This window comes from Dunckerocampus dactyliophorus, chromosome 10, assembly GCF_027744805.1.
Source record: "Dunckerocampus dactyliophorus isolate RoL2022-P2 chromosome 10, RoL_Ddac_1.1, whole genome shotgun sequence".
NCBI classification, from domain to species: domain Eukaryota; kingdom Metazoa; phylum Chordata; class Actinopteri; order Syngnathiformes; family Syngnathidae; genus Dunckerocampus; species Dunckerocampus dactyliophorus.
This window is the reverse complement of record NC_072828.1, coordinates 22,694,341-22,721,128: the sequence shown is the minus strand read 5'-3', so window position 1 is coordinate 22,721,128 and position 26,788 is coordinate 22,694,341. Positions and strand designations below refer to the sequence as shown.

The 26,788-nt window shown below is 39.1% G+C and overlaps 4 protein-coding genes across 7 annotated transcripts in view; 2 read left to right on the top strand and 2 right to left on the bottom strand.

Annotated features, from left to right (window-relative positions):
- Positions 1-323: 323 nt before the first annotated feature.
- On the top strand, positions 324-9,066 carry pars2 (prolyl-tRNA synthetase 2, mitochondrial). Its single transcript, XM_054790935.1, has 4 exons — positions 324-2,064; positions 3,429-3,747; positions 4,995-5,240; positions 7,033-9,066. The coding sequence occupies exons 2-4, from the start codon at positions 3,436-3,438 to the stop codon at positions 7,912-7,914; spliced, it is 1,440 nt and encodes a 479-aa protein (XP_054646910.1). The 5' UTR covers positions 324-2,064; positions 3,429-3,435; the 3' UTR covers positions 7,915-9,066.
- Positions 9,067-9,179: 113 nt separating this feature from the next.
- The window catches only part of ttc4 (tetratricopeptide repeat domain 4), a 40,638-nt gene continuing 23,029 nt past the window's right edge, over positions 9,180-26,788 (top strand). For 2 of the 4 annotated variants that reach the window (XM_054788635.1, XM_054788636.1), the window contains exons 1-9: positions 9,180-9,463; positions 9,963-10,080; positions 10,182-10,343; positions 10,449-10,526; positions 12,120-12,244; positions 13,232-13,318; positions 13,437-13,678; positions 14,556-14,640; positions 14,871-14,953. In XM_054788635.1, coding sequence (XP_054644610.1) covers positions 9,359-9,463; positions 9,963-10,080; positions 10,182-10,343; positions 10,449-10,526; positions 12,120-12,244; positions 13,232-13,318; positions 13,437-13,678; positions 14,556-14,640; positions 14,871-14,953 — 1,085 coding nt within the window. In that variant the 5' untranslated portion in view covers positions 9,180-9,358. Of the gene's footprint in view, positions 9,464-9,962; positions 10,081-10,181; positions 10,344-10,448; positions 10,527-12,119; positions 12,245-13,231; positions 13,319-13,436; positions 13,679-14,555; positions 14,641-14,870; positions 14,954-16,869; positions 18,043-19,884; positions 19,999-26,788 lie in introns of those variants that run through there. The other 2 variants (XR_008572594.1, XM_054788637.1) reach the window with 2 other exon arrangements.
- Positions 16,964-19,225, bottom strand: LOC129188323 (cornifelin-like). Its single transcript, XM_054788643.1, has 4 exons — positions 19,166-19,225; positions 18,073-18,153; positions 17,801-17,988; positions 16,964-17,726 (listed from the first exon to the last, which is right to left on the bottom strand). Exons 2-4 carry the CDS (start codon positions 18,137-18,139, stop codon positions 17,535-17,537), a joined length of 447 nt encoding a protein of 148 aa, XP_054644618.1. The 5' UTR covers positions 18,140-18,153; positions 19,166-19,225; the 3' UTR covers positions 16,964-17,534.
- LOC129188322 (cornifelin-like) lies at positions 22,842-26,734 on the bottom strand. The gene is made up of 4 exons (XM_054788641.1): positions 26,057-26,734; positions 24,388-24,468; positions 24,118-24,305; positions 22,842-24,044 (listed from the first exon to the last, which is right to left on the bottom strand). The coding sequence occupies exons 2-4, from the start codon at positions 24,452-24,454 to the stop codon at positions 23,841-23,843; spliced, it is 459 nt and encodes a 152-aa protein (XP_054644616.1). The 5' UTR covers positions 24,455-24,468; positions 26,057-26,734; the 3' UTR covers positions 22,842-23,840.

Below are 26,788 nucleotides of genomic sequence, written 5' to 3'. Positions count from 1 at the left end.
TTTAATTTTCCAACTATTTCAACTTCTTGTAATTTTTTTTCTCATAACGATGACTTTATTCCCACAATATTTTGACAACCTCAAAAAATAACATCTTTATTCTTTAATATTTCAGCTTTATGCTACTAAAATAACTTAATTTTTTCTCATAATATTACAATATAATATTGATATTGATATCTTAATATTCTGACTTAATATTCTGCAGATTTTTCAATGTTTTATTTATTTATTTTTTATTTCCTTTGTTCAATTCTATGTTTAGAATGTGCCACGGGCCAATAAAAAAACAGCCGCTGACTGTTAACGGCCCCTCAGCTGCACTTTGGACACCGCAGACCTAGGTGCTATTTCATTACTATTTATGTTTTTGTTTTATATTTTTATTATGTTTTTTTGGGAAATCCATCCATCCATTTTCTATACCGTTTGTCCTCGCTGAGGTCGCAGGGATGCTGAAGCCTGTGCCGGCTGATTTTGGGCGATTGGCGGGGCACACTCTGGACTGGTTGCATTTTTATGAAATATCAAATTCAATTCTGTGGGAGTCAAAATATTATTAAATCAAACAAAGAAATTAGTTTTATGCAGATTTAATCTGTGCTTGCTTTATTTTCTCTATCTCACCGAGACAATTGGTCGCCTAGTTATGATATATGTGTGTCTTTTCGTCTATATCTGGAGCCTGAAGATATCATCTGCAATGTCTGGCTGAAAGAAAAGAGCATGGGAGACCTTCACCGTCAGGTGCTACTGCCTGACAGAATACTGGTTTAGATCAGCAGGCATAAAATGCCAGCCACGGTGCATTAACAGACTGTAGTACAGCATTATGCCAACAAAAGGCAAAGATTTCATCTCATCGTGTCGCATGTTCAACAAAAACTTTGATTTTACGCCATCCAAACTTTCTTTTAGACTGTCTTGTGACCCTTTGTGTTTCTGTTGTGATGTTGTGATCAACCTTTCGAAGATGTTTTCTGAGCAAAGTTACAGAGACGGCTGCCAAAATGAGTCCACGTGCGACCACACCGACTCACAATGTTGTTTAATGAAGGGGAAACAATGCAGATTGTTGTTTACACCAGGGTGAAGGAAGGATGTGTACATTATGTGATGGACAGGACATCTCTTTGGACAATTCAGACGTAACATCTAAGTAAATAGAGCTCTGTGAGGTCATGTGTTCGTCATTAAAGGACTAATTAGAGAAGATTTCAAGCCATGGAGTGGCCTTTCATTTTTTCATGTAACCAGTTCAGTTCATGTGCAGAAAATTAACTAATTGAAATTTGTAATTTCAACCTAGTCCAAGTTTTAAGTTTGAAGAAACAAAATGATTTACAAATTCTTATTCCTGAAATCCAGCCTTTAGTTCTCCAGGCGGATAGGGGGCAGTATGGTGCGACGAACCTGAACAAAAGTGATGGAAGTGTCGGCCCCTTTTAGAGAGCCGGTTCTTTCGGCTCGACTCACCAAAAAGATCCGGCTATATCAGCTCCCAAGTGGCTCCTCAGATGTTTTTCTTGTCTTAAATTAATTACCAAATGATGTGTATTGTGTAAAATGAATTAATAATTTTTAAAATGTTAAGTATTTAAATGTATTTATTTAAACCTCAATGAACAGATACAAAAATATATCATAACATAATGTCATATTGTACAATACAAGGACCCATCTCAATAGACAAATTGGGTCAAAATAGGTCAAAACTCTTCATGCAAATTTTTTAGGAACGAATTGGCTCAGTGTGGACACAGAGACGCTACCACACATCTTGACCAATGACTTTCGCCTTTAACAGAAAAAAGACGAGGAAAATAGCAATCGGCTCCCAATTGACTGCCAACGACTCCTATTCGTTCATTTCAAAGAGCTGGCTCTTAAAGCCGATTCGTTCGCGACCGACACATCACTACTGCACAGGAGGACCGGTTAGCTACAGCATGGTTCTGAGTACTGACTTTTGAGACCTTCATTGTTTTGAAGGATTATTAAAGGAGTTAACACGGTATTCCTTAGTATAACAGAAATAATTAGGCACTCGCGTCCACACCCAGGGTAAGTCTTGCTTACTTTATTGACATTTAATGTTGTCGCGCGTTAACCTCGAATGCTTCTCACAGCTAACCTATGCTAAGTGAGCTAGCATAGCTAGAGCGCACCCACCAGGAGATGATGTGCGAGTTCCTGCTGTTTGTGTCTACGACGTTATACATTTAACTTTACACATTTAAATCTTAAACCTGGTCAGTTAGATTTTTTGCGCATATGTGTAATTGTTTTCGAATGGGTGTCTAGACTAGAGCAAATATGTACCGATTTTATGTGACTAGCTTGACCGCACCAGATCACTAATTGTATAATGTATGCAGTTATTACGGTAGTTATCTTAGTAAAAATAATGGAAGGACGCAGAGTTTGCAGTGCAAGTAAAAAGGAATTCAATTACAAAATCAGGCATTGCATGATAATGTTGCCTCCAAATTTGTGTTGGGTCGTATAGTCCAGTGGTTCTCATAGAGTTAAAATACTTTATCTACAGTGGGGAAAGTAAGTATTTGAATATCTGCTGATTTTCCAAGTTTACCCTCTTAGAGTAATACGAACTGTACAGAACTGAGAAAGGCATATATTTTTTTTTAAGAAAAGAAGGAAAAAACTATTAAACTACATTTATAAATGTATTTGTACTTGCATAAGAACACATCTTTAATCTAATCCCAAAACAGGGCAAATAATAATCTGCGTGCACAAAGCTTAGTTTGTAATTCAGTTAGTTTATATGTATTTTTATTTCCAAATGCTTCAAACAAGACCACTACAGATGAGCAGTGTTTTTGGACTATTAATCAATCAGATGCTGAAAGTAAGATTTTATTTGTATGGTACTTATCACTGACATGAGTCACAAAGTGCTTCACAGCTTAAAATCAACATACAAAATAATAAAGTCAAGACATGGAATCATAGCATATAATAAAATGCAGTAAGATGGCAATAAAAAGGCAACATTGTATCATTAAAAAGTTAGCATGGTTTTAGCTGATTTTTTTTTATTTTTTTTTACTTTTCTCGAGTTTGCAGTCCTCAGGGAGAAGCACATAGTGCCATTTTTTTTATTTATTTTATTTTATTTTTCAACCTAAGATGTTTTTCTCTGGTTAGGCAGTAATTAGCTGAAAGGTGGTACGTCACTGATTTAAAAAAAATAAGAAGAAAAAGAAATTGAGAACCACTGTTGTAATGCCTACGGTAACATTAATGGTGAACGCAAATACATTATGCACATCTTAAGCAGCATCATCATTTGAATCTTCTAAGTGTCTTTCTACTTAAACTTTTTGTGACTTGAAATGAATTAAGTCCTTACACAACTGAAGCATTTGAAAAGCAACTGATCACGTCTCATTTATTTGAATTAGGTCCACCATGGAGCCTGTAGTGCACCAGGTTCGGAATAAGGTCTTCCAGACCCTCCACAGAATTGGACTGCTTTCCCGAAGGAACCATTCTGTCTGCGCTGAGCATTTGCATGCACCTGCCTCTTCTTATACTAGACAAATGAAACCCACGCTCACGGTGTCCCGTCTTTATCAGCCGTCAAACCTACGTGACAGCCGAATGCAAGCGGACCTTACCTGTAAGAGCCACAGACTCATGCTGCAGGCCGGACTCATTTATCCTTCCAATCCAGGCTGCTACTACTACCTTCCTGCTACTGTGCGCTCAATGGAGAAACTGGTGAGATTTCATTTTGTTGAAGGGACTGTACCATAACTACTGTAGTGTAATGCTAAACTCCAAGATGGATCTACGACCCTGCATCACTTGACGAGCTTTTGTCAAAATTCTGCCTTTTGTTAAGAAAGACACTTTTCAGAGAGGTATAGTTTCACTCAAAAGTATACAACTCTTCATCCATCCATCCATCCATTTTCTATACCGCTTCTCCTCATTAGGGTCGCTGGGTATGCTGGAGCCTATCCCAGCTGACTTCGGGCGACAGGCGGGGTACACCCTGGACTGGTTGCCAGCCAATCGCAGGGCACATATAGACAAACATCACATTCATACCTATGGACAATTTAGAGTCACCAATTAACCTAACATGCATGTTTTTGGAATGTGGGAGGAAACCGGAGAAAAACCATGCACGCACGGGGAGAACATGCAAACTCCACAACTATTGTAAATTATATTTAATTTTAAGATGTACAAACTTTCATAGTTGTTTGTACTTATTTGTGTAGTTATTTGTATGCAATATTAGTTGTTGAGCTATTTTATATTTTTTGTTTTGTTGTTTTAATGCAGACTTCGCAAGTAAATAGAATTTACAATGAGGGTTAAATCATTTTGAGTCTAAATATTTAACAATTTTTCCACTTTTTCATGACTGCAGCCTTTGGTAATCATTACAGATTTTAGAGCTGTTCGTATTGATTTCAGTGTCACTTTTTTTTTTAATCTTAAGTAACGCCTGAGATTTATGTAAGTTTACATACAGTGGAGAAAATAAGTATTTAATGATTATGTAAGTTTACCCACCCCCTTACAAACATAAGAACATTCCAGTAGGTTTGTGTGGTAGGCTAATTGTAACAGAGAAAGACAGAATGTAAAAAAATCATTTAGAGAAAATAACATTAAGTATTGGTTGTAAATTCAGATGTATTTTATTGATGGAAAAAAGTGTTGTTCACAAGGGTGGCACACATCTCTGCAGGGATTTTGGCCCAATCCTCTTTAAATATTCTCTCCAAATCCTGAAGATTTTGAGATTCCCTCCACACAAGGGTTCAGACTGGTTAGGCCACTCCAGGATCAGAATGTGCTTCTTTTTGAGCCACTTCTAACATTGCCGTGCTAGAAGGCCCATACACGACCCATCGTCAGTGTTTAGCAGAGGCCAGGAGGTTACATGCCCCCTTAGTGAAGTCTTCCTTTACCCTACAAAATGTACTAATGTACTACCTTTGATCCACCAGGTGAGAGTGATTGACCAGGAGATGCAGCAGATCGGTGGGCAAAAGCTGGATATGCCTAGTTTGTGCTCAGCTGATCTCTGGAGAACCAGTGAGCGTTGGGACTTGATGGGAAAGGAACTGTTCCGTCTGAAAGATCGCCACGGTGTCGACTACTGTTTGGGTCCCACGCACGAGGAGACTGTGACCACTCTGGTGGCTCACCAGCCCACCCTGTCCTACAGACAGCTCCCTCTGCTGCTTTACCAGGTCAGCATTCAAACTGCTCTAACCATTATTCACCAGCAGTAGTGATGGGTCTGTGCGGGAATACATTAACAATTCAGTAGAAATACAGTTGTCCCTCATTTGTCACGGTTAATTGTTTCCAGACTCGACCGCGATAAGTTAATGTCCACAAAGTAGGAATCCATATTAATAAATGGAATATTTTCATAGTTATGGCGTAGAAAACCTGTTTACTGTCTTGTAAATACGTTTTTAACGTTATTAGAGCCCTCCAGATGAGAAATACATCTAACACCCATATAGTCATCTTTACATTTGTATTACCCAATGTAGTGTATTGTAATCAGAGAAAATAAGACATATTAGACATACATAAGATAACCGACAGCGTACTTCCTGTGGTGTCTATTGTCTCGTTTACACTTGTATTACTCAATATAGTAGACATAACAGTAAATAAGCCATGTATGATGTAAATAAAGCTCCTGTTTTTGTGTATTACAGTAAATGTGTAGTTGCAGGCGGACAGATGTGTAGAGGACAGGAAGTGACATCGGCTGTTCAGAGTTGAGTATAGCTTGTTGTGGGATATGGCCCTAACAATAGCCCTTGTTATTTTTATGATTAGTATGTTATTATTGTGCCTGTTGTGAGATGATTTAAACTTGCAATACTGTACTACAGGCGATCACGTCTGGCCCTTGCCTCACGGAACATTGCCTCACGGAACACTGACACCTAGTGGCCAATGTAGAATAATACATACACCAAAAAAAACTGCATTCACAATTTGAATACTTCTTCTGCCTTGCACTTGTATTTTAGTTCATTTAGTTAGTTAATTTTGCCATTTTTGAAAATGCTTAATTTAGGCCAAGAATAAGTACAATTTGCTTAAATGTGCATATTTAATTTTTTTTACTAATAATAGGCTGAATTCAACCACGAAACAGCAATGAATTACTTTGTGAAAAACCACGATAGAGTGAGGGTGCGATGTTTATTGTAAAGTGTTTGTATTGTCCTTTTTAAGAGAATAGGAGAACATGTGTGAGGTAGCCATGTTTACATGAGTTAAAGGGAAAGTTCGGATTTTTTGACATGAAGTTGTCCGCAGCAACTAAGTGGAACTACGTTCTTCATCATGGAAATCTGACCAGAACTGGATTTAGGAGAACAAATGGGGGGTAAGTCTCTGTTATTGGACTACAGTGCTGGTGGGAATGTCATACAACTTCATGTCAAAAAATCCGAACTATTCCTTTTAATATAACCTTTCTTCACCACGCTAGTGGAAAAGGTTTGATTGGAAACCTTACTGGTTTGGGGGCTAAGCAGGGCAGTGAACATGGAAGAAAATTAGAAATGACATTCCAACATACTCAGTTTTGCATGAACTGCCTTGTGTTCAAAAGAAACTGCTGAAACTCTTCACATGCAAATCCATTAGGAAACTGTAAGTAAAGTCCATGATACTGATGTTTATCGAGACACAAACACAGCTTTGTTACAGGCAGTCCAGCAGCTGAAAGAAAGTATGACAAGTTTCCAGAATGTAGAGTTATTGGTTTCCTGTTTTTGCATATGTTGAATTTACAGTACACAGCAGCCCCTTTTAGGTAGCCAACATACATACAGTAGTTGCATCCCCTTCTGGTCGCTACGTTGCACTGAAATCCACTACTACTATGCCTCCAATGCTTTACAATGGCTACAAGGCAAGATATGCATTCATCTATAATTAATTAATTTCGTCCATCTGTAGCTGGCGTTTAACTTTATTTTTTTTAATTGTGCTTTTTTCCCAAAATAGATCACGCGCAAATTCCGAGATGAGCCGAAGCCAAGGTTTGGTCTTCTACGAGGAAGGGAGTTCTACATGAAGGACATGTACTCTTTTGATGTTAGCGAGGAAGCTGCTCATGAAACGTATGAGTCTGTGTGCCACGCATACACTCAGGTCTTCGCACGATTGGGCCTGCGTTGCATTCAAGTGCAGGCCGACACTGGGACCATAGGCGGAAAACTCTCCCATGAGTTCCAGTTGCCCACAGACATTGGCGAGGACAGACTTCTCGTGTGTGGTAGCTGCTCCTTCTCGGCCAACGTAGAGACCATGGCGTCGGACAGAAGTGACTGCCCACAGTGCAAAACTGGTAAACTCATTGAGTCTAAAGGCATTGAGGTCGGCCACACTTTTTACCTAGGCAAAAAGTACTCTCAAGTGTTCAATGCCACCTTCAGCAATGCCCAGAACAAGTCGAGTGTTTCGGAAATGGGCTGCTATGGCCTCGGAGTGACACGTATTCTTGCTGCAGCCATAGAGGTGATGTCGACAGATGAATGCATCCGCTGGCCAGGTCTTCTAGCCCCTTACCAGGTGTGTGTTTTACCCCCGAAGAAGGGCAGCAAGGCTGATGAGGCGACAGCTGTGGCAGAAGAGCTACTTCACACTTTAGGAGAGACTTTGCCACATTTGAGAGGCGAAGTTGTTCTTGATGACCGCACCCAGTTGACCATTGGGAAAAGGCTGAAGGACGCCACCCGACTGGGTTACCCATACGTCATTGTGGTTGGACAGGGAGCGCTAGAGGACATACCCAAGTTTGAGGTGATCTGTCAGCAAACCGATGAGACATTGTTTCTTCCTAAAGATGAACTCTTACAACTTTTGGCAAAACTGGAAACCATTTGATTTGAAAATGAGGTCTAAATTATATTTTAATGTTCAATTAATCAACTGCTTCGAAGTGTGGTGTGATAATGATGGTAGCAGGGGTTAAAATAATGTTTGTGTGGTATTAGAGATCTGACTGGACAATTATCTACCATCTATGCATTCACTATACAGTTACATATGCACATACGGTGTTGTGCAGGTGTACATTTTTTATACTCAGTGATTTTAAACCATGTAAAATGATCAAAAACATTTGTTCATGTCCTTTTCCGTTACGTATCAAGGACTCCTGGGCCCGTATTCCCAACGCGAAAGAGGAAAGGAGTAGACTCTCCGAAAGCAAAATTACAGTGATTTAATAACATACTACCGTCTCGATCGTGCAGGGATGTTTGTGATGGACCTCATTAGGCATGAGCTTACCAGTCCCACCCAGCGTAGTAGCGCTATAACGCCTGAGATGTAAGTCAGCACAACATTGCGATAGCTGGCCACAGGAAAAATATATATTTTTTTGTTTTGCAAAAGAAGGCCAAAATCATCCAACATGCTGAGAAGTTTTCTCTATTAAAACAGCCTACACGTCAGCTTTATTTTATTAGTGTCAACATTTGAACTTTTTCCTTTTTGGTCTTTTTTTTTTTTCCTATTTTTGTTTGTATTTGTAGAATGTGTCATGTTTCAATAAAACATTAGTTTGTGCAAAAATAGCTAAACAAAAGCAAAATCTACTATTGCACTTATTCATATCCTTTGGTGTATTGCTCCCTACGCCCTCTTGTGTCCAATAACTTCCATCCCTAAATGTGTAAATTATACCGATACTGTTTATTGTCGACATTCGGATCTCCCTCTAATAACATCAATGTTGTTCCTCATAGAAGATACAAGGCAATGTGATTCATTGCTAAATTGAATTCCAGTGGAGCAGTTCCACTCAGAAGATGTAAGATGGTGTCAGTACAGCAGTTCCACTCAGAAGATGTTAGATGGTGTTGTAATCACAACTTAAATTACATTACTCATAAATTATTTTTATTATTCAGGACATACTGGATTTTTATTTTCTGTAGCACCACTCACTGCCGAAGGAACAATATGTGATTGGGAGACAGTGCTGTATACTAAATTGTGTGGTTGCAAATTGTCATAAGCTAAATAAAAATATACATGAAAAACAATTTGTAGAGTGGGGTTGTTTTACTTTTGGTTTTACTCATTTCCGGCCCGATGCAGAAAGGACTCTCATTTTCATGTTTCCACACGGACCATTCTCCAAGACGTACCAGGATCACACGTGAAGTCATTTTTTTCTACTACAGTACTTTAATGAAAAACATACCAGTCACACTATAAACAACAGGGAAAACGTACGCTAGAAACCTGACAGTCTTCGGACTCGTTTATATATTTAACAGTATATCTTGACAGTACCGAGTCGGAAAACTTGTGAGCACTCATGGCGTCCTCAGTTACACAGAACGATTCCGACGATGACGACTTCACGGAAGCATTCAAGCGCTATAAATACAAAAATGCCTTCAACGAAGACACATGGGAAGAGGTTGGAAAGCAACATTAATTTTACTATTCATTGAAGGCGTGCTTTTATTTATTTATTTACATATGAATGCGGATAGCCAGTAAGCTAACTTTTGGCATGTTCATTTCCAGTGCTAGGTGTGTTAAATATGAGCGCATGTAATATTGCCATTTGCGACTACTGTATTAAAAATGTGCATGGGAATGACAGAAGACCTCAACTAGGAAAGCGTAAACATTTGTGAGCATAAATGTATTTTTCTCCCACCTAAGCACGAAACCAACGTGAGATATTTACATTTGCTGTTCTATTCTTGTTCTATACCTGTATAAGTGCATGCACAATATACCTTGATATTAGTCACGGCATTCTGGGTGAGTACAACTTGTCACCTTTTTCCACATATGATGATGGTATAAAAACACAAATGAAAAATCTGCTGCATAAATCTTAAAATGTGTCATAGATTTCCATCATCATGTGATGATTAACTCTGTTCCTCTGATCTGGTCTCATGCAGGAGTTTGACAAAATACCCATGTTCATGAAAACGGCCCCAGAAGAGATTGACCCCAAAGAATATCCAGAGCTTGCATGTATGCAGGCTATTATCCACGATGAAGATAGGAGCCCTGAAGGTAGGTGTGTCACAATTGTGTGGATCTGGACTGTAAAACGTTGTTGTTCATGTGTCAGACTTTTGATAGAGATGCTAATTATTTGTATTATTCTCTTACAGAACAAGCACAAAGTTTAAAGAATGAGGGCAATGCATTTTTCAAAGAAAAGAAGTACACAAAGGCTATAGTGGCATACACAGCAGCTTTAAAGAAGAATTGTGGTGACCAAGAGTTGGATACGGTTCTTCTCACCAACCGAGCAGCGGCACACTTTCATATCGGTACAGTCTCCTCCTTTTAACACCACAGAGAAAATTTTAAAATAACACAGAAATGCCTCAGACTGCAACAAAGGAAGTATTAATACTTTGAATAATTTGATACAGGCAACATGCGCTCTGCACTGAATGACGCTACGGCTGCAAAAAAGATCAAGCCAGAACATCTTAAAGCTTTGATCAGAGGTACGTTATACATAAAATGGGTGGCTGCATTGCAGAGAATAATAGTATCGGTACCCAAACTAGGCCCACAAATTTCACTTCATTGGTACATCCTTTGAATCATAATGGTGATTATACACTTAAAAAAATAAACATTAGATGAGAGGATAAAAGGTTTTCGTTTCAAATACGTAGTACACCGCATGCACAATTAATAGGCAAATCACATTCTTTAGGTTTAATTTTGCTGTTGAACAAACGGGCGGTGCCAGGGATTTAGGGCCACGTCAAGTCTCTATTTCAAGAGTGTTGAATCTACCTGAAAGGCATTTAGCAGTTACAGTCGTTCTTGCCTCATCGTGGTTCAACTTTTGTACCTTCATTTTTGCAAAAATCTATAAAATAATAAAACCGCGCTGTTTCATGGTTGAATATGACCTATTAGTTTAAAAAAAAAGTATATTTAAGCACGTTTTATGTATTTTTTGCCTTAATGAAGCATTTTCAATCATAAAAATGGCTAAATTAACTATAATACAACTAACTATAAGGCATAAGACGATGCAGCGGTCACTAGGTGTCAGTAGGTGAAACATAAAAGCAACAGACTTTTATTGCAGGTTTGAATTATCAGGAAAAATAATAATAATAATAATAACACAGGCTGCAGTCGTAATCCAGCTAAAACTTAACTTTGAACTTCAGACATCACTTCCTGTCCACTCGTACGGAGCACATTTATTGCAACACACACAATCATGAGTTTTATTTATGTCTTCAATGGATTATTTTATGTGATTATATCTACTATATTGGGTAATATGAGGGTGAAAGTCACTATATGGCTGTTATGCAATGTCCAGCGGGCTCTAAAAATGTTAAAACCCATAATTTGGAAAATTGTAAACAGGTTTTCTTTGCTATAACTACGAACATATTCAATTTATAAAGGAGTAATCCTATTTTGTGGAAATTCACTTATCACGGTGATGTCTGTAACCAATTAACACCAGTAAACAAGGGCTTTCAATATTGACTCTTTGTTATCAGTTAAATCTCTGTTCTTGTCCTAGTTTACCTTGGGTTATAATGCACATCTTACTTTGGGGTATTAATCATAATAGGCCACACTCATTTTTGGGGAATTGGAAAGTATGCAGAGATTGAAAGATAAGTACAGAATGTTCACATGCCTCAATATTGTGCACGCTGTGTGGAAGTACAGTAAGTGTATAGCTGCATAGTTTGCATGTATTAATTGTATTGCACGTTGGATTCATAATCCTCTACCGCTGACATAATTTGTTTGTACACAGACTTCAGATCACTGTTGCATTTGGACCATTTAGGTTTTGTAACAGTTGAGCAACTTGAGCTCTCAACAAGGACCAAAGCTGTCATCACTTTCTTCAGTAATGATGAAGTGATGTGAATTGATCGATGGGCATAATCCATTGACATTGAATTCACATTCATTTTCAGTTGATCTGACACTATAATTGGAACCTGATTGATTTGTACATACAGTATCATATATAACTGGAGAATCCTTGGTGGAGAGTATGTTTCATTTCTAGTCATATTTTATCTTTAGCTGTGATTATGTGTGTGCAGGTGCTCAGTGTTGCATTGAGCTGCGTAACTTCGTGGCAGCCATTCAGTGGTGTGAAAAGGGTCTTCAAGCTCATCCTACAGACAAGAAGTTGCAGGAGCTGAGAGCTGCTGCAGACAAACACAAGGTAACGTTACTCACAAATACAAATGATCTTATAGGCATTGCCGGCCTTAAAGTTCTCCTTCACTACTCCAGATTTATGTCAGGTGGACAGTACCCGCTCGCCCAAACCACCAACAGTAAACTATGAAGAAAAATGCAAACTCAATATGTCAAACAGTGCTTACAGGAAGGCATAACCTGGTGAATTTCAGTCATTACAACACCCAAATGACAGAAATGAAATCGACAGTAGGGTCGTCACTCGTTTATTGCGGTTAACCGCGGCAAAGTGAATTACCGCAAAGTAAATATTAACAAAAGGAATATTTTCAGTTATGTAATAGAAAACCTGTTTACAGTTTTTAACATTATTAGAGCCCTTTAGACATGAAATAACACTCCATATAGCCACCTTTGCATTTGTGTAATACCTGATATAGTGGATATAATCAGAAAAAATAAGACATATTAGACATAAATAAGATAAGATAGACTCACATGTTCCTTGTTTTTTTCTAGACAGCGTACTTGCTGCGGTGGCTATTGTCTCATCAGTGTATTGTAATGGCTTTAATGCTTGTACTACCCTTATTATTGGACATAATAAGACTAAATAAGCCATTTAAAACGTAAATAAAACTTCTGTTTTTGTGTGTCACAGTAATTGTGTTCCCTAGTGGACCTTAGTGGCGGGCAGACAGATGTGTAGAGGACAGGAGGTGACGTCAGAGGTTCAGATTTGAATTTTAGCTTGTCGTGGGTTATGGCCCCAACAGTAGCCAGTGTTATAATTATGATTATTATGTTATCATTCTGCCTGTTGTGAGAGCCTTAAAACTTGCAATAAATGCCATTTCTGGCATCACATCTGGCCCTTGTCTCACTGAACACGACACCTAGTGGCCAAGGTAGAATACTACATTCACAATTATAGTAGAATGCTTCTTCTGTCTTCCATCTATCCATCCATTTTCTATACCGCTTCTCCTCTTTTTGTTCTGCATCACAGAGAGCAGCAGATAGAGATGCCAGAAAGGCCAAGGCCAAAGAAAAGAAGTTGAATACTGAGAAAGAGGCTCTTATGGCTGCTATAAAGGTAATGAATGGATGAATGAATATCACCTCTTTCTGAAATGAGTAATCTTTCTTTGACAAGAAGGAAAGCTCTAAAACGGACTCTCAGACTAGTGTGTTACATTCATGTTTTGTTGCAGGAGCGGGGCATCAAACTCCTCCAGTCTGTGAAGCCGTGTCAGTCTGGTTCAGACGTCCAGGATGAAGACGACGGAACTTCGGACCAGATGGACAACCTGAGCCTGGACGGTCTCAGCTCACACGAGGCCATGGGGGCCCAAGTCTTCCTGGACGAGCAGGGCTCCCTTCACTGGCCTGTGCTGTTCCTGTATCCTGAACATCAGCAGAGTGATTTCATCTCTGCTTTCTGTGAAAGCAGCAGGTAAACCTATTAATCTCTTATCAATTATGTAAGTATTGTTGACTAGATTCTGTTTTGGAGGCTGGACATATTTGGAAAAGACATATTCTCTATTCTCATATTCTATTGAATAGTCCTTGTCACCATCTTTAATGTGTAATATAAGTGTACTTACTTTGTGGTGTGGAATGTTCAAAAAGGCTTGCTCAAGTGATATTACTCAGAGAACATTTGTCAGCAACAGTAGCTAAGAGGAAAAACAGACCCATTTACTTTATTTTGACTTTATGCATGTGGGTTACAGTTTTATCCACAATGTAGCGGCAGCTAGGCATAATATAGCAAGATTTGAGGTGCTCAATGAAGCGTTGTAACTCGACATTCCTCACTTCCAACAGGAGCTGGATCTTTTCCGTTGTCGTTAATGACTTTCTGCCATCCCGTGAGAGTTTTCCGTATGACGCTGTTTCAAATGTTCGATGTGGTTGGTCGTATTAAAGTTCCCCGGTTCTGAGCCACTAAGGGAAGCTTGTGCATGGCAATTTTTGCACTCAGCGCCAGCATCTTTTTTAGACTTTAATGAAAAATACTGCCACACCTCTGATATCACTCCTTCTCCTTGCTACTTTAACACGTTAGCATACAATGTTGTTGTGATCACGGGGCTCTCTTTGGGCGCTGCTAGATAGAAGTGTTCGCACGGAGTCTGGAATCGACTGCCAATATCAGAGGTGTTAGATGCAGGCCGCTATAATCTGGTAGTTTTCTTTTTTGCGGATATTGGCCCTCAGTATTGGATCAGATCATTTTCTAATGCAGCCCCATAGTTTGCCTCCTGTATTCTATTTTATAATTTTTTTTGTACAAAATCAATTGTTTCTTCTTTGTTTCCTATTAGTTTTTGTGACCACTTTGCCGTCATGTTTGGGGAAGAACTTCCACCTTGGGATGTTGACAGAAAATATCACCCGCAAAATTTGCAGGTTTGTGTTCTCAGATTCTTAACAGATTGATTTGTTACAGTAGCATGCAAGCGTGCGAGCATTGGCCCAAACATTCGAACTACCGGTACATAGTTTTCATCCCTTAGGTAAGGTACGTGATTGAATGCTTTATTGGTCACGTTTGCTGTTTTCTAGTAATCGTAAGTAGTCCTTACGCGGGGCGTCAAAACCGTTTTTTATTTGATAACAAAGCGCCCTTCTCTCTGTAGGTGTTCTTTGAGGATGAGGAGAGGGAGGTGCTCTACAGAGTTCACCCAGAGACATCGCTTTTGAGTGTGTCACAACACAAAAGGTAAACATGACGGATGAGTGAGTACACCAGGATCGGAGTGGCGTGGTTGAACTGGAAATGGGCGGGGCTTAATTGGTACATTATTTTAAGTCTGAAATTGATATGGATTGATCAGAAGTTGCCATATTTATTTATTATTCAGCTATATGTGTACTGTGTATGTGTGTAAGTGATGTAAGACTTATTAGTTTTTAGTATCAACTCTTCTACAACTTTTAGTTATTTCTCAGTTCATTTTATTTGTATTTACTTTTTTATTTTTCCAGTTTTACAATGTGCCGTTCACAGGCCCATAAAAATGCGGGCCACAAATGGCCCGCAGGCTTCACTTTCGACATCCCTGGTTTACATATTTCACAGGGAGGGGGGGAAATGAGTGTGTCCATGCTGTGTTTTCGTAGCACTATCACTAAATGACCCCCACTAACGGCAAAGGTTGGATGCAGGCTTCCACAGCGGTGCACACACACCGGGTTGAGGAGGTGCGCGCCATCGGCAAGCCTTTTGTGAGCGCTTGTTGATTACACAGTAAATGCATGACAAAGGAAACACTTCATCGCTTTCTTTTTTTAATGCACGCTGCGCAGGGCTTCGGAGCAGAGTTACGATGCATGCAATTGGAAAAAAAAAAGTATTTTTAGCGCATGAGTGGGACAGCACTTACGTCACAGAGAGCAGTCATCTGCATCGCTCCAGTAGCCATCTGCTAACAAAACTAAATGGCTACGTCAGTTAGGCTGAGAAGTCATCGCGCATCAACAGTTGCCGATGTGAACCAAGAAAAGTTGTCGAAGACTTGTAGGTTTATATACAGATGCGCGAAAATTTTACTCTGGTTTGATTCACTTTGTATGGACTTATTTCAGGAGCAAAATGCGAATGAAAGGGTTGAAAAACGTACTCGCACAAGTGATCCCTTTTCATTTTCTCTCGTCTTATTTCTAGGCGCTTATGCGAGTGAAATGCTCGCACTGTACAGCCCTGACACACAGACATATCCTATCTAAAAACAAATAAGTAAACAAGTCATTTTCACTTTCACAAATGTTCACACTTATTGTTCAGTATTCTAGTCCGGACCAATAATAATTTGAAATGGTGAGGTTCAAAGGTGAGCACTTCATTTACACTGGCACATGGGCATTTTTTGTCATCAGATTCAATCTGGCGCAATAAAGAACATCTGAACGCTGATGTACTGTACGTGTTGAAACTCACTTCTCAACAGAAATGTTGTCTACTACCATGTTTCCCCTACCAGTATATACGGGGGGGCGGGCACATATCGGAAGATCATGTTGATTTTTATTTTATTTTCTATATAGCACCAGATCACAATAGAAGTCATTTAAGACGGTTATATATATTTTCCTTTTAGTAAAGAAAATAATTCTTCATCTTATTTGCACAACAGGGTGTCAGATCTGTCGCTACATGTCTCTACACCCACGTGTTTTAAGTTTTTCATGGAGAGTGGAGTGGAGTGGAGTGGAGTGGAGAGGAGAGCAACAATTCTGTTTCTTTATTCTTCCAAGAGTTCTTTGCCATGAGGTTCCATGTTGAACATAATTGTGTTCAAAATAATAGCAGCGTGTTTTAAAAACATGAGTAAAGCTCAAAATCCTTCCAATAGTTGTATTCCCATACATTGGGAACACAGCACATCATACTCTAAATCAAAGAGTTGGCCAATTTAATCGCACTTGTGAACAGGTACAGTATTCTAGCCCAGGATGGTTTCACAACATTCCACAATTTGCATTTCTTGGTTTCGACTCAGAAACAGCCTTTTTCACCCCACAACTTTTCTATCAGCTTAAGGTCCGGGGATTGGACCGGCCGCTCCATAACAGTTTGAATACTTTGAAGCCCAGTTTATTTGACACTTTCGGTGATACACTCTCCTTTTGTTGCAGGTTTTTTGTCAAGGCGGGTACACCCAGCTTCATCATTTTGGTGAATGGCTCATCATTCTGGAAGCAGTATTTAACAGGAAAGAAAATGCGGACATTGTGAAACTGCCCACCTTCAATTTTTATTTTATAGAGGAAAATGTCCCCAAGAAACTGCCAGTGTGACAGAAAATTGGTTTTATTCTGAAAATAAACAGCAGATTATAAATGCAGTTTATTTAAACAATGAGATATATGCAGCATCGGTTAAATAGTTACGCCAACAATTCATGAATTGCACAGAATCAAGTCGTAAACATTCTCTTTAAAAGCTTACATAAAAAGAAGGCAATCAAGTGGTACAGCATACATGTCATCTGAGTAATAAAGTGAAGCCTCTTCTTTTGTGATTGTTGATAAACTTCAACTGACTTTTTAACATCTTTGCTGTAATCAGATCTGGCAAACAGACACGTTGTGTGTAATTCTGAATTTTCCATCACCAATTACAATACAAATATTGTCATTTGTGGCAGTGTTCAGTTTGACCATAAGCATGATTATCATTACTTAGTGAGAAGACAAATGTGACTAATGTATAGAAATTAACCTTGGGTTAAATTAACTCAATCTAAATACTGACAACTTTCCTCAGAAATCAGATATTAAAGCTGCACATTTGCAGTGTCTTACTGGTGAGCAACATAAACCGTTGGGTGTGTCTGCATCATCATCACAGGAGCAGGCTGGTGGACGACAGTTTGGTTCACAACATTGACCACAGTCGTCGTTTTGTTTTGGTCTTTAAGCTCACGGTGCATCTGACACCAGCTGCACCACATACAGAAACAGGAAACGGCAATGTCCTCACAGATGGACCCCTGGGGAAAAATGTATGCATTAAATTTGTCAATTCATTCTTTTAGAACATGCCTGTAAGCTCTGTGCACCATACCTGGATACGGTATGTTTTGCGAATGGATGTTCTCATGGACAAGACTGCGGGGGGCACAAACATAGGGATCCCAAAAGCTGTGAACACAGCAGGGCTGCAGATGTCACACAGTGGTAGACATCGGTTCTCTCCATGTCTCCCTGCAACTGTGCATGCCAGACAGGGGCAGCACCAGAAACCATAGCAGCCTGAGCAAGACATGAAGATCTATTATTATTATTATGAAACCGGCCCAATGACTTGATTGACCGTCTTATACTTTATAATCTTACAAGTGCTTGCATTTTCAAAGCAATCACAGAGACCACTGTGCCATTCTGTGAGAGGTTGAGAGGCCATCACTGCTTGGATAACTTCAACAAGAAAAAAACAAAACCTCAATAAAAATCATTTTCTTCACAGTCACATTTTAAAACCCTTTACAGCTGTTAAATATTACTGAAATTACCAAAAGGTGACTAAAACAAATCAGTAATTGGGATGTGACATGGTTCATGCCTAATACTGAGTGTTGTTCATTATGCTCAATAACAAGGGTCTCAAACTCAACGCAACAGGGAGTTGTATTCAGTCCAGTTGTATTCAGTCCAGTTTCTACCAACTGACTAACTTGTCAACAAACAGGAGGTCATTACTCAACATGTCAGTCTGACTCACGGTGTCACAAAAGGAATAACGCTATAACCATCACGTAGCAACTTAACACACAACAGGTAGACCACACGTACAGAGTGCAGCCGGTACTAGTAGTGGAGGTTAAGAAATAATTACGTTAAATCTAAACACTTCAGCAACTTTTTATAAAACAAGTGCCGCAAAACATGCTGGTCGTGATGCCTGCGCCTAGCATGCTTTTGCACCACTTACCTGTACATGTATTTTGTAAAACGTTGCAGAAGTTACATGTTTAGAATGAAGTTATAATTCCCCATAGTAGTAGTCGCTGCCCTATGTACAGTACAGGTATGTTGACTTTCCCGTTGCATGTTGTGCTGTCATTCTGTGCTCGCATCGTGATTGTTGACAGTGTTCTGTCTACAAATCGCCTGCAAGTTCAGTGCTGACGATTTCAGAGCTGCATTCAATAAGCAGCTGAAAGTGCTTCTCACCGCCTCCCCTGGGTGCGTGGGCTGCACTTATATTAAACTTAATTCCAAGGCTGCAAGTTTGACACCCCTCCTCTATGATATGCATGAAAATAGGTATTGTATTTATCTCCATGTGAGCACTTACAGTCCAGGATTTAGTAAATAAAGCACATGTAATATCATCATGATTTAATGTCAATTAAAAGCAAAGCAATCTTTGTTTAAAATAAGCCTATAAAAACATAAATGAATGGAGTCTATAATAGTAGAATCTTACCAGATACAGGTGGATGTGGTCTTGTTGCCGGTGAAACTGAAATGAGCTTTAGTGAGTAGGCTACAGCATGTTGGACTACTAAAATAAAAAATGCTGCCAAACCTGAACCCATGTGTGGACGAAAATGAAAGGAAAAATACACATAATACTTTGTGGATTAAACTTTAGGTATCTGTAAATATCAACTAATAATTCAAAATCTGACCATTTGGAGGCAAGACATTATTTCAGTAGGAACATTTTTATAGTTCGAGGGTGAGGTTTAAAGAGTGACCTACAATAACCAGTGCCAACTGTTCAGCATGGTGCTGGCAGTATGAGGAAGTACATGATGGTGCACAGTATATAATCGAGTACTGTTGTCAAGCAACATGATGCTTTTGAGATGCATGCCAATATGAACCATGCACATCTACCCACAATCAGTACATTGTGGTTTCACTCAAACCAAATGCAAAGATTGAAAATGAGGCATACAGGGGGTTAGGTGTGTAACAGGATCAGCGACTTGTTGATAACATCATTCAGTTAACAGATTACATTGTCATCACCATTTGCCAACACCTTAAAACACAACAAATGTGTTGTATCTGTGCATGACTTGTAGATGACCCCTAATCATGATGGAGCTTGTGCTGGTGTTTGAATGTCCTCCATGCACATTAGTTACTGCAGTCTTCATGCGTGTTTATTCTCTTCTTGTCTCCTTCCTTCATAAGTGCACCACCACCTGGGTATGGATAAGCCACACCCTATATGGGCGCACAGGAACATCCATGACCAATCTTCAGTGTTCTGACTGAGGCCATGAGGTTCACATACAAGATTCTACGGTACATGACCCTGTTCACCGACCTTTTAATGCTACTTTCAGTAGCGAAACAGTCCCAAAGATTGTTTTTAGGTCGATGTTTGTCAGTAGAGATGATGGCGTTGGGGTCAAATTTAGCATTTCTCTGCCTCCAAACAGGTCAAGTTTTTGCAAGGGAAAACTTTGAAATACTTCTTCTGTTGCTAATTTTTGTTTTAACTTAGGGTGACCATATTTTCATTACTGAAAACCAGGACACTCTGCCTGGCAATGAGATACGGTACTCAAATGATACTCAAGGTTTATTCAAAGATAACTTCTGACATTTGAAGTATGCCTCCTCTGCATGGATAGAACATGGTTACAAAATACTACCTACAAAGACACAAATTTCAAAGGAAGAAAGTTCAAAAACAGAACGACACGGGAACCTGAGGTGTTAAGTTTTGGAACATAACCAATATTTTAGGGAAAAATGTGCCCTCTAAAGTCGCAAGAACTTAGGGATTTGAAACACCTTTGCATGACGTCGCCAATTTTCAACTGGGCAAGTGTCAGAGGATTAACTCTTGCTTTTTCTTTGGGTTTTTGCAGATTTCTTAGCGACACTAATTCAAAAGGCTGAGGGTTACCTCACATGCAGTTTACTGGCGCAATGAAAAACAATGAAAACCAGGTCATTTTCATCACTTCTAAAAAAAAAATAAATAAAAAAAAGACAGGACGGCCAGGACATCACATGAAAACAATGTGTTACGGGAAAAAAGGATATTTGGTTACCCTAGTTTAACTGTATTTGATGTTTTACTATATTTTGTACTTGGGGCAGTCGGTCTGAAGCAGGAGATAGTGAAGGAGACAACAACAAAAAAACCTAACAACAACAGCAGAACTACATTGCCAAATAGCTACAAATTCAAGAGATTCAAGATTCAAGAGAGTTTTATTGTCATATGCATAGTAAAACAGCAGTTATACTATGCAATGAAAATCTTATTCTGTTCATTCTCCCAAGAAAAGAAAGAAAACACAAGAAAGAATAAGAACATAAGAAACATAGTAATGACAAGATGATAGAACCAGCAACCACTAACAATAATACAGTTCTGATGGAGTAATAATTATAAAAAGTACAATAAGCACACAATTATTTTGATGTGGAAACAACCCCTTTTTGTTGTTGTTTATGTTTGTATAGTTGTTTGGATTTTTGAGCTGTCACAAAAGCAAAAAATATTTGTGTCAAAGTGAAAGTCATGCTTGAACTGTATCTTTTCACAAAAAGCTATTTTTCTTCCTTTTCTAGTTGGGAACTGATATTTTCCTGAAACCTACCTACAGTGTGTTTTACCGCTGACGAAAGAAAGATAGAGACTAACTTTTTTTTCTGATGAAAGGCGGCAGTATAATCTTTCTTTTGGTAGGTTCCATGTTTATATAGCCATAGAACATAATATAATACATAATATTCTGTGTGCCATGAAAAATCAGTTAAAATTGTCTAAAATGGCCGGTATTGAAGGGTTGAAAAATAATTGCATGAGTTAAAGGACATTTCCGTTAAAGCGTTATTAACGCGTTCACTTTGACAGCCCTCTAAATTTAATAATAATAATAATACATTTAATTTGTAAAGCACTTTTCAAGGTACCCAAAGATGCTTTACAATGGAAGATAAAAACAGTATAAAGCTAAATAACAAACAGAACAGAAAGGGACATTAAAATACAACAAACAGAACTGGAAACAAAACAAAGCAAAGCAGCAAAGTATGAAAAGTTAAACATTAAATACAGTTTGATATAGGTGGGTTTTAAGTTGTTTTTTGAACAGGCACGGAGCGGTTGGGGCAATAAATTCCAGAGGGTGGGGGCAGCGAGTGATGAGTACTCAAATGAGTAAATATTAGCGAGAGAAATGGGAGTGACTTTAATGTCCTTTTTATAGATGACTGCTGTACCACCACCCCGTCCTTCAGGATGGGGGGTTTTCAATGTATTTGGAACCAGGAGGTGTTGTCTGATTTAGGGAGAAGTAGTCCAGAGCTTTGCGCCAGGTTTCAGTCAGACAGCGGAAGTCCAGTTTATTATCTGTGATGTATTCATTTAGGATGAGGGCCTTGTTACGAAGTGAACGGGTATTTAGGAGGGACAGTTTGAGATTACACGAGTTTGTCATGTGATCCAAGCAGCGAGAGAGCGGACGGAGATTGGTCAAATTCACGTGTGGTGTGTTGTGATGACGTAATACGGAAAAGGGCGGGCGGTGTGACCAGAGAGATGGAATAGCATTTGCGGATGAAATGTGGTAGGAGAGCATGCGACCAGAGACACGAGGTGTCGCAGAATTGAGCCATATCGGCAAATAGTGGCATTTAACAAATAGGGTGCAGCGGATGCTGCGGCCTGCAGGAGGAGCTGTGTGAGACACTATAAGCGGATATGGAAGAGGAAGAAGGAGGAGGTGGCCGTGGGATGTAAAAAGTCAGGCGGTTTGTACTCCGTGTTGCAAGTTTACTGTTAAAATTCGATTTCTCAGCTTGCTAGGGTAGAGTCCGTCACGATTAAAAAATGATTTTCTGCCCCCCAAAAATGTCGATATAGTTAAGCGAGTGTTAGTAGTAGACAGGAGCCATGTGTGGAGGGAGAGAATACGACTGAATAAGCTGTAACCGTCGTAGATCATAAATGGATACTCATATGTGCACTGGCAGATCTCAACTGTAAAAGTAGATCTTTTTTCAAAAGTGGTTCCGCACCGCTGCTATAAAGCTTTTTTTTTTAATTTGTGTATAGTATGGTTGAACACGTTCCGTTTTTTTTAAGTTAAGTTGACTTAATATAGTAACACTGACAAATTCAGTGGGAACCGCACGTAGCAGGAAGTTAACTATTGCGGGCTTTTGTTGATGCCTACAGGAGGAGTTCTGTGTCATTTATATATTTTTATATTATATTTATATTTAAGACATAAATAAGATTCATGCTCGCGTGTGTTACTATAAATGTGTTCCCTATAGGACCTGAAAGAGAGGCGGACAGGAAGTGATGTCGGCGGTTGAGAGTTGAATTTCAGCTTTATGTGGCTAATGGACGCAAACGTTGCCCATACTTTTATTAGGAATTTTCATCTTTTATTTCATTGTGTCTGTTGTGAGAATTCAAACCTGCAGAAAAAGCCTGTTATTCCGGCGATCAAGTCTGCTCCTTGAGTGTCTCACCGAACATTACAGTAACATTACTGACACCTAGTGACCAGTGTAGAATACTACATATCATTCACAGCGTCTTTGAATGCATTTTCTGAATGCCTTATCTTTGTGTTTTAGTTCATCCATTCATTTTTATGCTTGAAAATGCTTAATTTAGGTTAAAAAAAATACCTAACGTGCTTAAATATGCATATTTTTGGACTAGTAATGGGCTGTATTCAGCCACAAAAGAGCATGATTTATTTGTTAATGTTTTTGAAAAACTGTGATAGAGTGAAGCCGCAAAATTCAAACCGCGATGTGGCGAGGGTCGACAGTGGGTACAACAATTCATTAAATGCACAGAATGTAGTCATAAACATTTGATGTAGAAAGGAGGCAATGTGCATGTCACAAGCATATCAGCTGAGTAATTTTCCAATGGGAAGCCTTCTCTTTTCTAGTTTGGTTCGGTGATTTTAAATCATTTTCCACTGTCTTTTTAACGCTTGTGTCAATTTCTTGTTACTTCCTGTCATGAGCTCTTGCAAACACATAGATATATTGTGTATAATTCAGAATTTTTCCATCACCAATTACAATACAATTCTTTTAAAAAGTATTGGTAATCCTTGAGAAAACAAGTAGACATTACAGCTGCATGGGTGCATTGTCTACTGGTGCTGGACCTGGTGAGGAACATAATAACCAGGTGGGCTTGTCTGCACCTCCTTCATCTGAGCAGGATATTGAACGGCAGTTTGGGGAACATTCATGACAGGCGTCGTTTTGTTTCGGTCTTTAAGCTCACGGTGCATCTGACACCAGCTGCACCACATACAGAAACAGGAAACGGCAATGTCCTCACAGATGGACCCCTGGGGAAAAAGTATGCATTAAAGTTGTCAAGTCATTCTTTTAGAACACGGCGGTAAGCTCTGTGCGTCATACCTTGATACCGTATGTTTTGCGAATGGATGTTCTCAGGGACAAGGCGGCAGGGGGCACAAACAGAGGGATCCCCAAAGCTGAGCACAGAGCAGGGCTGAAGATGTCGCACAGTGGTAGACATCGGTTCTCTCCATGTCTCCCTGCAACTGTGCATGCCATGCAGGGGCAGCACCAGAAACCATAGCAGCCTGAACCACACATGAAGACTCGTGATTATTATCAGTGTGAAACTGGTCCATTGACGTGACTGATCGTGTTATTATATCTTACAAGTATTTGCACTGTGAAAACAATCACAGAGACCATTTTCCCAGTCTATGAGAGGTTGGGAGGCCATCTCTGCTGGAATAACTTGAGCGAAAAAATAAAAACACAACAAAAAAATAGTGATACAATTTTATTTCAAAAGACACCTTACAGCAAATATTAAAAATGAGCTAAAATATCAAATACCAAAAGATGACTAAAACAAAAAGTATTTGCAAAGTGACTTCAGGAAAAACAATTTTAAATACACAAGGTGCAATACAATTTGTAGACTGCTGGCTCTGCAGTCGTCCATGGCTACTTTGCGTTTTGAATTTAGCGGTGTCACGGTTTTTCAAAAATATATTAAAAAATCATGCTGTTTTGTGGTTGAATACGGCCTATGAAAAATATCCATATGTTACGTAGTTTTTGCAGAAATTAAGCATTTTCAGGCATAAAAATGGCTAAATGAACTAAAATACAAATATAAGGCATTCAGGAGATGCATTCGAAGACGCTGTGAATGATATGTAGTATTCTACATTGGTCACTAGGTGTCAGTAATGTTACTGTAATGTTTGGTGAGACACACAAATGCCAGACTTGATCGACGGAACAACAGGCTTCTATTGCAGGTTTGAATGATCTCACAACAGGCACAATAATCCCGAATAAAAATCCCAAATAAAAACACGGGTGGCTCTTACCCACACCGAACCCCCGACGTCACTTCCTGTCTGCCTGTCTTTCTGGTCCCCTGGTTAACACATTTATAGTAACACACACCAGCACGAGTAGTATTTATGTCTTAAATGGCTTATTTACGCTTATTATGCCTAATATGGTAATATAAGGGTAAAGGTCAATATACTGTAGGGTTGTTATTTCATGCCTATAGGACTCTTATAATGTTAAAAGGTCATAAACAGGTTTTCTATGCTCTAACTTAGCTCTAATATTCCATATATAAATAATATAATATTCCATATAAAAATCCTACTTTGCGGAAATTCAGGTATCACGGTCGGGTCTGGAACCAATTAACAGCGTTAAACGAGGGATTACTGTATATTATGAATAGCAATAATCATGGTATTTCTCTCGGTGTGAGCAGTTAAAGTCCAGCATTTTTGTGTCAATTCAAATACAGCGCGGAAAGTCATAAACAAATGGATTCTCTATTTCTCGAGTCTTACCTTATACAGGTGGATGCAGTCTTTTTGCTGGCGCAACTGAAATAAGTGATGGAAGGTGTGTCTTTCTGACTCAATTACGTTGGACAATTAAGTTAATAACATGCTGCCAAACCTGAATCCTTGTGCAGAGAACAATTAAAAGAACAAATACACATACTCTGGGGATTCAGCTTTAGGTAACTATAAATAAAAACAATGTTAAATATGACCATTAGAAGGACGGACATTCTTTCTGTAGGAAAGTTTCTCCATTTAAAAGTATGAGTTTTACAGAGTGGCCTTCTGTGCAGTAACCAGTACTGTTCAGCAACTGTTCAGCATTGTGCTGGCCGTGTTAGGAAGTGCATGGCTTAACCTCATTAGTTTATTTGTATGGCAGTGCATGATATTTTTTGTTGAGGTACTAGAATGGAAGTCATTTCTAATTTGGGTCATGTACCGAAAATGTTGATGGTATAATAAAGAAGCTGCTTCTATATTATTATTTAACTCACCTCTTCATAATTCTTGTGGTAATTAGCAGTCTGGAGATCTGGGCTCGAATCTCTGTGACATCTATGTGTGGTGTTTGCATGTCCTCCCTCGTGCGTGAGTGGGTTTTCTCCGGGTACGCCAACTTCCTCCCACATTCCAAAAAAACAAGCATGTTAGGTTAACTGGTGACTCTAAATTGTCCAGGTATGAATGTGAGTGTGAATAGTTGTTTGTCTATACTGTATGTGTTCTGCAATGGGCTGGCGACCAGTCCGGTACCCTGCCTCTCAGCCAAAAGTCGGCTGGGATGGCTCCAGCATGCCCCAGCGACCCTAGTGAGGAAAACCGGCATAGAAAACCCAATCAAAAGACAACTACAATCAAAACATCAGTCCCAAGATAGAAACATGGGACAAAAATGGGCCTCGACATGATAATAGCATCCATCAGGATCTTGAGCTTCAAAACAGCTTGAGTTTGAGCTCAATCTGTGGACCAAGGGCACACTCACACTAGACCGTTCATACCATACTATGAAATGTTTTAGCAATGCTAAGGTGACCATAAATGTCTCTCAGTAGTAGACATTGTCAAAAGTACTTCTGATTCATGGTGGATTATGAACAGACGGGCAGTGCCATTACGATTCGAGGGGGTGGACAGTTCCACCAATGTCACAGTGAATCCAACAGCAAAAATAAATTCATTCATATGTACCTTAAACCAAAATGTGCTTGAGTGAAACTAAGTGT

Coding starts and splice junctions, on each gene's coding strand:
- pars2 (XM_054790935.1), top strand. CDS start 3,436: ATGGAGCCTGTAGTGCACCAGGTTCGGAATAAGGTCTTCCAGACCCTC. Junction 3,748..4,994: donor TGCGCTCAATGGAGAAACTG/GTGAGATTTCAT, acceptor TTGATCCACCAG/GTGAGAGTGATTGACCAGGA. Junction 5,241..7,032: donor TCCCTCTGCTGCTTTACCAG/GTCAGCATTCAA, acceptor TTCCCAAAATAG/ATCACGCGCAAATTCCGAGA.
- LOC129188323 (XM_054788643.1), bottom strand. CDS start 18,139: ATGGCCTCTCAACCTCTCACAGAATGGCACAGTGGTCTCTGTGATTGC. Junction 17,989..18,072: donor CTTTGAAAATGCAAGCACTT/GTAAGATTATAA, acceptor TGTCTTGCTCAG/GCTGCTATGGTTTCTGGTGC. Junction 17,727..17,800: donor GCAAAACATACCGTATCCAG/GTATGGTGCACA, acceptor ATTTTTCCCCAG/GGGTCCATCTGTGAGGACAT.
- LOC129188322 (XM_054788641.1), bottom strand. CDS start 24,454: ATGGCCTCCCAACCTCTCATAGACTGGGAAAATGGTCTCTGTGATTGT. Junction 24,306..24,387: donor TTTTCACAGTGCAAATACTT/GTAAGATATAAT, acceptor TGTGTGGTTCAG/GCTGCTATGGTTTCTGGTGC. Junction 24,045..24,117: donor GCAAAACATACGGTATCAAG/GTATGACGCACA, acceptor CTTTTTCCCCAG/GGGTCCATCTGTGAGGACAT.